This window comes from Gobius niger (assembly GCF_951799975.1).
Source record: "Gobius niger genome assembly, chromosome: 20".
NCBI classification, from domain to species: Eukaryota; Metazoa; Chordata; class Actinopteri; order Gobiiformes; family Gobiidae; genus Gobius; species Gobius niger.
In genome coordinates, this window is record NC_136871.1 from 21,473,059 (window position 1) to 21,484,321 (window position 11,263).

General features: G+C 40.8%; 1 protein-coding gene across 1 annotated transcript; it reads right to left on the bottom strand.

Moving 5' to 3' along the window:
* Positions 1-495: 495 nt before the first annotated feature.
* On the bottom strand, positions 496-7,870 carry nuak2 (NUAK family, SNF1-like kinase, 2; the record flags this gene model as incomplete). The annotated part of the gene is made up of 6 exons (XM_079578601.1): positions 496-1,526; positions 1,610-1,862; positions 1,941-2,006; positions 2,882-3,033; positions 3,773-3,893; positions 7,664-7,870. The coding sequence occupies 6 exons, from the start codon at positions 7,868-7,870 to the stop codon at positions 496-498; spliced, it is 1,830 nt and encodes a 609-aa protein (XP_079434727.1).
* Between the last annotated feature and the right edge of the window lie 3,393 nt (positions 7,871-11,263).

Below are 11,263 nucleotides of genomic sequence, written 5' to 3' on the forward strand. Positions count from 1 at the left end.
AGACATAAGAAATTTGATTCCATAAAAAACAAAATCAGGTATAGCTCATTTAAAATTGGGTCAAGTCAACTCAGATAAACATCCCCGAATTAACTGGGCCACATTCAAGTAACAAACAAATCTTTTGACTTAAAAAAAACATTCTTTGGAAGACAAGAAATGTACGTCTTGTCCTGCAACACAATTGCTCTAAAATACAACAATCCAAAATCACAACCATTTCCCTTTTCCTTCACTGCAGTTAAGTATTTCATTATGGCCACTATGGCCACAACCTCATAGCAGTTGTGAAGCTACTATTAAATAGGGACAGTCTTTGAATTAAAAAAAATATTAAAATCTTTTTGGCATTATTTGTTTTAGTCACACATTTGACGGAGACTGAAAAAGCTCATAGACACAACAAGGCATCGGCAAATGGCCATTATAGAAAAATCATGTTTTGAACTTTAAGTATCCACCTTACATTTTGGTTCTGGGCAGTGACTGAGCGTCTCATTTAGTGAAATGCAGACTGTCCATTGCGTGTTTGTACGCCTCAGTCACATTGTCGCAGTCTGTGATGGAGAAGGCGCTGCTGGCCACTCCAGCTTCGTAACATGTCCAGGGCCTCTGTAAACTCTCACCCAGTGCCCTGCTCTCCTGGATGTCCAGCAGGTTATCCGCAGACACACACCCTCTCATACTTGTCTTGACTGGTTTGTCCAGTGGAACAGAGGGGCCCACACGGTCAGGGAGATCCAACTGATCAAAGGACTCTGAAGACAAAATACTGTCCTCACTGATGGCTGTGCTGGGTCGAAGGCGGGATACTCCTCTGGGCAGAGAAGCTGCCAACTGGTCCAATGATCCAAACTCTGACAGTCCCTCAGAGGAGTACTTCCCATTGCGCTTTAGAATGCCTTTTCTGTGAGTGGGCACGGAGGGGCAGTCCTGAGGCTGGGGTAGCACCCAACCAGAGTCACTGTTTTCAGGAGAGGATGAATAGTATCCCGACTCCTGCTCAGTGGGCCTCTTTAGGATCCCTTTACGAGGGACGGTGGAGGGGGCATCATCTGGGGTTAAAGCCAATACTGTCTGAGGGTTTACTGGCACCACCACTGGAGCCTCAATCACACTTTTCTGTTTCACACTGTTCCTCCGCTTCAGGATACTCTTAAAGGGACGACTGTCTGCGTTGCCTTCATGAATATTTTGGGATACGTTGTTTTCTTTGCGTGATCTCCTTATAGAGCGCTGCCTCATCACTTCACCTCCTCCCTGTGAGCGCAGCAGACATCTCACCTTTGACCCATTCTCTAGCAGAGGTCGGGAGGTGCGCCTGAGCCAACTAGCGACGCTGGACAAACTGTTTGTGTGTGCTCCTGCGCACAAGTCTGGGGTCTGCTCCACTGGAAAGGTCTTCGTTTCGGACAGTAGCGGCTGCTGGTAGCCCCAGTTCAGCCACCAGTGCCCCGCTATCTCCTCTATGGTCGCTCTGCGGTCAGGATTCACCATCAACATCCATCGGATCAGCCCACAGGCATCTGAAAGTCACAAAGCAGACTTGGCATAACATAACAAAAAATACATTTAAAAAATCATGTTCAATTATTAAAAGTTGACTCACCAGAAGGCTTCTTTGGTTTACGATAGTTTCCGGTGCTGATCTGCTGAACCAGTGCTTTATGATTGCATCCATCAAACGGCATCGAGCCATGGACTAGTGTGTATAAGAGCACCCCAAGAGACCAAGTGTCGACCTCTGGGCCTCTGTATGGACGCCCATTCACAATCTCAGGAGAGGCGTAGAGCGGACTTCCACAGAAGGTTTGAAGGAACTCGTCACCGTGAAACAGGTTTGACAGGCCAAAATCGGCAATCTGCAGAAAAATATAAAAGGTTGTATAATAACTGATAGTAAGTACACTTTTATATCAATCAATGTACGATGAATGTACCTTGACATTGCCACTCCTGTCTAGTAAAATATTCTCCAGCTTCAGGTCACGGTGAACAATCCCATTCTAGAAACAGAAAAGAAAAAAGTTCATAAAAGAATACGTTTTATGTTGGGGATGTCACATAACATTAATGAGAGATTTAAGGAGTTGTTTATTCTGGCTTCGATTACATAGTCTCTACACATAAGGATTTTTTATTTTGTTTTTTGAGGAATGCAAGCTATGCTTCATTGTCCTCGGCTCTGCAGGGGGGCATACTTTGGACTTGGGCAGAGTTTGAATTAAGTTGGCCTCAAAAATGCAGGCCAACTACATGTTGTGTATTCTTGTGGTATTGGTTTATGAGGACACACTGAAGAAGAAACTATTGCATGCACGGTGTGTAAATAGAAACTGATAATACAGGATTAGATTGGCCAGTGACTGCTTTAAACACAGGACCGAGCAAAGACAGATGGCATGCATAGAATGCCAGGGTCATTAATTTAAGTAGGCATCTCTAAACACGGCATATTTGCTGTCCAGTTGCACTAAAACACCATTCATGAGCCCAGAGCCAGTTCAAATGACTGCTGAATCTACCTATCATGCCCTCATTACAAACAGAGCACAAGTGTGCCCTGGGTCTGCTGGCCTTTCGCCCTGACACTAGCTCTTCACACACCAACTGCTCATTTACTGCACAGTTCTCATGGCGTCCCTTGAAACCAACAGGCTCAGTCTGAATAATGCCCATTATGTAACTTTGGGGGGTGCCAGCGCCCTGAAAAAAACAAAACAATGCTGTTCTGCGAGATGTGCGTCACAGGGCTAGTCGAACAGCTAAGGCAAGTGGCAATGGGAACAATATGGTTTGCATTTTTAATGAGGGCGTTTAGATGAAGATTATGTTTTTGTTTGTTACATTTGTCTGCAGATTTAACAAAAGGCAGCCTTACCTGATGACAGTAGTGGACAGCAGACACTATTTGCCTGAAAAAGTGCCTGGCCTCTCGTTCTGTGATGTTTCTTTTGTCACAGATGTAATCGTACAGATCTCCTTGGCTGGCGTACTCCATCACAATGACAATTTTATCCTTGTTTTCAAAAACTGCAAGACCAAGCACACACTCAATTAGTCAAGATACAAATTGTATTATGCAACCCTATAGTTCACACTAAAATAAACATGGCTGAGGATGAATACACTTGGTAAAGGCAATTTTTTCCAGTTTGCAGAATACAGACACAGAATAAATTACAGCACCAAGCCATCAGCGCTTATGTAACCTTGCCACCCAACTGACCACAAAAAGGCTTGCGTGACCAAACTCGGAGACCATTATCAAACAGAGACTGATTGAGAGGCATCTTTTAGCAGGTGTCACGTTTCTTGTTGCATGTGTCTTGGGTGTTGCGTCACAATAAACACAGCGAAAGACTAAGCCTGGGGTTTGCAAAAGTCAACATCAAAAGGGCCACTGCAGCTCATTCCAAACAAAATTAAAGAGCAGCAATAATAATTTTTTGTCTGCAAACAATGCATACATATTTTTATTGATAAAATAATGATGGATTTAAATAAATAAGTTAATGAAAATACCTTGAAATTATATACATTATCTAGAAGAAAATATAGGAATCAGGAGGATCCTCGAAAATGTGTATTTGTCATGACCTTCATTATGGCTCAAATGAAGCCTTATATACAGTATATATACATGTTAGGATCACGCAAAAACACTGTGAGCTTACATTTTCCATAAAGGAGCTTTGAAAGAGCCGCATGTAGCACTTGAAATAGTGGTTGCCTATCTAACGGGAAAAAAATACATGCTTTCTTTGTGTACCTTCATAAATAGTGATGATATGGGGATGACACAGAGAGGACATGATCTCAATTTCCCTGCGAATGTGGACTAGATCTTGCTCATCTTTGATCTTCTCTTTTCGGATGGACTTTATAGCCACCTGGAAGGAAAAAACACATAGTTTAGCTTTCACAGAGTATTCCCAACACCAGTGACAGTGCTTGGGGAGTGTGCATGTTTTTTCTTGTGGGCTTCTTTTGGATGCTCAAACCAAAACTCTCAAAACCATTAGATTGATACAGTCTAGAAATATCTATTTTGTTAAAACTCTACAGTGACATTAATATGGCTTATATTACTGGGGTTATTGCTGATTTGGCAAAGATATAGTGGCTTGATTCCTTAAGAGGACGCTGCATGTCCCTTATTGTCTGCAGCACATGATCCATTGTCTGCTATCAGGTTATTAGCCAGTCTTATCTATGGAGGGCTTAGTATGGGAGGAAAAGTCACATGTGGCTAACAAGAAGCGTTAAAATTGCATTTGAGCATTTGAAGCCGGATGCCTTGGATTCCTGTGTCCATGACTGCGTCACCAAGGTTAAAAGGTGTCCGGGCAGCAGATAGTGAAGGGCGGCGGTGTGGTGTTTTACATGTCTCTAAATGGCTGGAGGCTACAGACAAAGCCTGAGCAGCGCCTTGTCATGTCAGTGGCAGCTCAGCCCATGACTCAAACTGTCTAATGTGGACGCTCAACGCTTTATTCGCACCCACTTTGACCCTTTTCACCCTTTTGGGAAAACTTAAACTTCCTGCGTTTTTGTTTGCATTTTTGTCAGACAGTGCAATGGGCTGAGGCCTGCTCATGATGCGTTCACAGCCAAGTGAGGGTTTCTGCAGTCAGAGCACTCTTTGTCAAAGTCTATGTAACCTACGCAATAGGCCCTTCAGGAATGAATTTACTGCCAGTGGGAACATATCAGATGTATTTTACAGTATTACATGAAGTTCCTCGTTGACTGCAAGTCTCCACTTATGATATTGCCCAATGGGACAGGTTAACGCATGTATGTAGGCCCATTCAACTATTTAAATGTTTATTTACATTTTAACATGAATTGTTTTTCAAAAGTCTTGTGAGACACGTATCCTAACAAATGAAGCACAGGGAAAACCACAAAACAGCAAAGCCTGAACTGCAGTGTTAATTTTGACAACATATTTTAGTTTAGTTTTAGTCTTAGTCTTTTGACTAAAATGTAATGTAATTTTAGTCGAGATTTAGTCAAAAAAATCTTTTCAATTTTAGTCTAGTTTCAGTCGACTAAAATTGCATGTCAATTTAGTCGACTAAATTTAAGACTAATTTAGTCGACTTTGCATTGATAATATTCATTATAATCATATTTAATCTTGTTCCTCTGCTTCATGTTTCTGCTCCACATGATAAAGCTCAGAACTGATCCTCTGACAGTGAATTTACATGATCTGAGGCTCTTTCAGACGGTCAATAGAAGTTTGGATGATTTTAGTCTCTCCTTTTCATTTTTATTTAGTCTTATTTTATTTGACTAAAATATCTGGACATTTTAGTCATAGTTTTAGTCTCATGATAAAGTTTTAATTTAGTTTTAGTCCAATTTTAGTCGTCAAAAATAACACTTTGACAAAAACTAAGACTAAATATTTTAGTCGACGAAATTAACACTGCTGAACTGTCTATTATGTATCTATTTATTAAAACTTGCACTATTAACATTCACCGTCATGCCAAAATATGTTTTTGATCTCTCTTCGGGGCATTTCAGGCAGACCTTTTAGCCTTTTTCTATGATCTTGGTTCGGGTTCTGCAGAAGTTAAATAATTAGACATTTGCGGTAACATGACAATGAGAACAGCTGCTGTCATCAAGCTTTAACACGCGAGATGAAGCAATCTTTTGTGATGCGTCACTCCCTGTTTCGAATAACAGCCTACTATTGTTTAATATGTTTACAGTAATAAGGCCGACCAGGAACTCTCCACAGGAAGCTCAACACAACGACTTGTAAATTCTTCACTAGCTTCTCTCACTTATTATCAAGCAGCCAGAAATGAAAGCCTAATCAGTATTTGAACAGTGGAGCACTAGCAGGCAGAGGGGACAGGAAGACTTGATAACTCCCAGCCTTCTCAGTCATATCCTGTGAAAACATAGAGGCAAGTCGAGCCACGCCAGGGGTGTGTACCAGACTGTACCCAAACAACAGCAGCAGGTACAGGGGAAATTCCTCTGAACGGCCTCTTTTACTTTCGCTCATGACTGGCATGACACAAATGATGACTGCTTCTGATAAGGCCAACACGCCAGAGCCACGTTTAGTCACCGTCTGCAGTGTTCATACATGATCGACATTTCAGTGACTCACTTTGTTATAATTATAGTAAGTTTACAACGTTATTAATCGAAACTTGGAGCTCCGTGTAAAAATACAAGGAAGTAGGCCATGATACAAATTGTTATGGCAACGTTCAGCAACAGTGATAACAAAAGTGTCTAGGAAACCGCCATGGCCGACACAACACACAGCATAATAAAAGTAGAAAGGACTGTTTTGGTTCAGCCGCAGTAAAAATAGCAAAAACAATAAAAACAGAAGCATAATGGTTACTGTGCCGAAATACCAGATGCAGCACAAGGAAGAAAAGTAACAAAACAAAACTGGCTACCCTACAGGCATCAGCATCATTATTATAATTTAAATTGTTTTTACTATGATGGATTTTTTTGTGTATGAAAATTACGGGATAGTGCGAGCTTATACTCTGGGTCTACTCAATGGCTTTTCCATTTTATTAAGTGGCAGCCTCTTAAGTAAATTTATTCTACAGGTAAAATGAAAAAGAGTTTAGAAAAATATCCAAAACAAATAAGAAAATGTCCTCTATTCAGACCCTGAATTTTTCCATTCCCAATTCCAAAAGTGGCCTAAATATAACATGTACTATGCAAAAACCCACAGTAGGATGGGTACACAACGTTCAGAACAGCAAAACCTCACTAAAGCACCGAAGTACCGCAGCGTGGTGTATACTTTGCCTCCACCTCTGTGTGGAATGTATATTACGCTTGTGTTTAAGTCATTTGCAACTCATTACTGCGGTTCCACATAGTTCCTTTTAAGGCTTATCTCACCCCAGTTTATTTAAAATCCCTCCCGTTTCCCCCGAGGTCACTGCAGTACACTGGAATCCACCTGAAAGCCGGTTTCCTCTCACACCAGGAACTCTTCAAACTCTCTCACCATTTCCATTGAGACTCCTTTATTTAGGTGATACCGACTGTCCAGGGTGGAGTGTGGTGACAAACTCATTTCATTAGAATTCCCCCTTGAAATGCCAGATATTTCAATGAGTGTATGGTTGACACATTTATTTATAAAGTCCACATTATGAATTTAATAAAAAGCATTTTTTTTTTGGGCAGACAACACCAATAGACACAGATTCAACCTTCTAATATTCAACATGATCATGCCAGTACAGTCCATTAATCCATTTATCAGCTTTCAAAATCAGAGTAAAATACTTGAATTGGCCAACATTACCACTGAATAAAACAAGGGCAAAGTTTTATTTTATTTTATATTTCTCTATTCGTTTTTTGTTTTTAATTTTGGAGTCAATGTGATTAAAATATTAATAAACAAATAAAAACTGTTTGATTCCCCCAGTGTTTTAATCAATGGGGGAGGTTGACTTTGCTTAAACTGCAATGTTTGTCTCGCTCTCTGGGTAAACATTGAGCTGACACACTTTGCCCCTCTGTAACTCAGAGACCTGCGTGCACTTACACTTCAACAACGGTGTGGAAGTTTGCAGGATAAAAAGTAAAGCGCGTGCCAATCAAATAAAAAAACAACACAACAAAAAACAATACCCAGTCTTACCAGTCTCCCCGTGCGCTCCCTCGCCTTCTTCACTTTCCCGTAGGTGCCTTTGCCGAGCGTCTCCAAGAACTCGTACCTGTGCTTCAGGTTGTGCTTGTGGTGGTGCCTCTTCACGGCTTGGCGCTTCACCTGGCACGCGGTTTTGGGGTCGTTTTCTTCGGCAGGAAAACTATTGGCAGACAATCGGCGCAAACCCAACACATCCATCTTTTTTTTTTTTTTTTAAGTGAACAGGGTTAAAGAGTCTAAACGCGCGAGTCACAGATCAGAGCGCATCACAGCAAAGTAAAGCCAAGAAAAAGAGCCTTGTTTTAATCTGCCTCGGCGGCCGGTGGAGAAGCTGGCGCGTGTCTCTCTGTCTCTTCAGTGTGTCCCAGTATGTTTCCAGCAGACTCGTGGAGGAGTGACTGCAGTGGACATGTCTACCGCAGAGAGGCGTCACAGGTAGCACGAGGAGCGCTTGATTTATCCACTCTGAACAGGCCGACGCGCCACGACTGCAGAGCATCCATCAGGTTTTAGGCTGTTATAGATTAAATATGTAAAAGCAAAGAGGTCAGAGCCGTGGGAGGATATTTTAGTTAGGGGGCGCTGAGGGGCAAAATTTACCCCCAAAATACTTTTTCTGTGCATAAATCCTATTTATTAACCTCTTAACTCCCGCCTGAACCGAGAGCATTTTCTCCAGTTCAGCTTTACATAAACCCTGTAGGCCAGTGTAACACCTCATTTGAAAGACCTACAAAACTAAATGGATCTTTTTCCTCACATCAGATTTTTTTTCATCACTTTTTTTGTTGGGCAGTCATCTCATTTTTTTTCTTCAAATTTTCGTGACTTTTTTGTCACTTTTTCGTCAAATTATTTGCATTTTTTAATGTCAAATTCTTATCATTTTTTCGTCCATTGTTTCGCAATTTTTCGTCAAATTTTTCTCACTTTTTTGTAAATTTTTTGTCCATTTTTGTCATTTTTTGTAAATTTTTCGTCAAATTATTCGCATTTTTTGTCAAATTCTTATCACCTTTTCGTCCTTTTTTACGCAATTTTCCGTCAATTTTTTTTTCCTTTTTTTGTCAAATTTTTGTCCATTTTTGTCATTTTTTACAAATTTTTCGTCACTTTTTCGTCAATGTTTTCTCACTTTTTTCACATTTTCATCCTTGTTTTCGTCTCAGTTTTGTTGCTATTGGACTGGAGTAAAGCTGGAGAAAATGTGCTCGGTTCAGGTGGGAGTTAAGGGGTTAAAATTGCCTGCAGTTCACAAACTATCCACCAGGGGGTGCTGCAGCGCCTTCAGCACCCTGGGTTCCCACGGCCTTGAAAGAGGTAAATTTAGGGTTAATTTCTTAATCCCCGCCGAGTGCATTTTCTCCAGTTTGGCTTTATCCAAATCTAAAAGCTTCTCGACTGGAGAACACTGCCTCATTTGAAAGCTAAGGCCTACAAAAATGATCCTAGCCTTTTCGTCTCGTTTTGTCACATTTTTGTCCTTCTTTTTTTGTGTTGTTCCTTTTTCATCGTTTTTCTCGCTGCTTTTCTTTGTTGCGGTTTCGCCACATTTTTGTCACTTTTCTGGTACTTTTTTTGGCCTGTCTTTCATTTCTTTATGCCTTTTTGGTGTCTTTTTTTGTGGGTCACATTTTTGTTGCGTTTTTTTCTATTGTGACGACTTTTTCAAAAGGCTTTTTGATTATGGTGAAGCCAAACTGGAGAAAATGTGCTCGATTCAGTTAAAGCCACACCGCGCAAAATTTGACCCAATAAAACAATTGGAAATACAAGCATTTATTTCCTGACAGATGTTTTCCTCATTGAAAAATACTACATAAATATACAAACAAACATGTGCCTTTGCTGTGAGTGGCTCAGCTCTCCGACTACATGACTATAAATTTACCGGGAGTGGGTACATCTCCAACTCGTCTCCATAGACACGTCGACTAAAGTCAGCAGAATTTGAGATAAGCTGGTTAGGTTCTCATCCAAATCCATTCTTTGAGTACCCACTGCAGAAATAGCATTTTCTGTGTCGAGCTGGTCATAGCAACAATATAGTTCGTAAATGTTACGCAGTGTGCCTTTAATAATAGTGTTTATGGGATCCTATTTGCGTTCACAGCCGCAGATGAAAGTCCTTGTGTGTAGGAAGGGTCTTTGGTAGGTGTGGAGACAAGTTTTCACCCGGCGTAAGCAGTACTAAGTAACTCTTCCCCCTAGAGGCCATGAGCGCAACTGCAGGTGTAGTAGCAAGTTACGATTTTTTAACTTATTAATTGTCTTGGAGAGTAAATACTACGCTGACAGGAAAGGCGAAGGGAGAGAGGGTTACTGTACACCCAATTATACAATGGAAATATTTTTTTTCACTCAAACTTGGCTGTAAATACTGTTTAAAGTGACATTAGCCCGCAGTTAGCTTTGCCTGTTAGCATGTTAGCTTCTTATAAGATACAGACGGCATCTCGTCATAGAAGGGGGCGTGGCTTCGCCGAGGGGGAAAATAGAATCTTTAGAGAAACACAGTTTTCCACTCTTTTTTGCCATTTTCTGGTGGAATATGAACTTATTTATCACATGTAAATAAATTCAAGTGTAAATCGGGCCCATATGGATATTTTCTCACAGCAGATTGTTCAGTAGAAGTGAAAAAACGGCAGTTGTAGCTCGCGCCAGCTAACCGTTAGTATTAGCCCGATGCTAACATGTAGCATTATGCTAGCATTCTCCGTTATTTATGTATTTATGGGCTGTTGAACCACTTTGCTCCTCCCCATGTCTTTGTATCATTATTTAGTAGAAATTATATTCATAATTCAGTAGTAGTTTTTGAATAATTAGAGAAAATTTAAAAAACTACTTTAACAAACGCTGAATTATGAATATAGTTTTCTACTAAATAAAGATACAAAGGCATGGAGAGGAGCAAAGTGGTTCAACAGCCCATAAATACATAAATAACGGAGAATGCTAGCATAATGCTACATGTTAGCATCGGGCTAATACTAACGGTTAGCTGGCGCGAGCTACAACTGCCTTTTTTTCACTTCTACTGAACAATCTGCTATGAGAAAATATCCCTATGGACCCGATTTACACTGGACTTCATTTGTATGTGATAAATAAGTTCATATTCCACCAGAAAATGGCTAAAAAGAGTGAAAAATTGTGTTTCCCAAAAGATTCTATTTTCCCCCTCGACGAGGCCACGCCCCCTTCTATGACGAGATGCCGTCTGTATCTATCTATCATGGTTTTCTGGCCAGAGACACCAGGGGGAGATGCCTTGCCTTGCCTATTACCCCCACAGGGACATCGAAAAGGATTTATTAAGGTAAACACGTTACTTAGTACTGCTTTAATTTCCTGCCTGTCTGTGTGCATTGGTGTGTGTCTATCAAGTGTCTGCCACAAGATGGTGCTACAGTCTCTCAAAGCACAAATGTAGAAGTTGATATTTCCTTCTCACAGGCAGTAGCATAGTTGTGGCTAGTCCATTTAGCATATCCCGTGGTTTTCACTCTCTTTCTGCACCAATGCTGATCATGTGTGCAAACCAGACACATATAACTCCTCGGATGTGGGACAAAATTCTGCTGT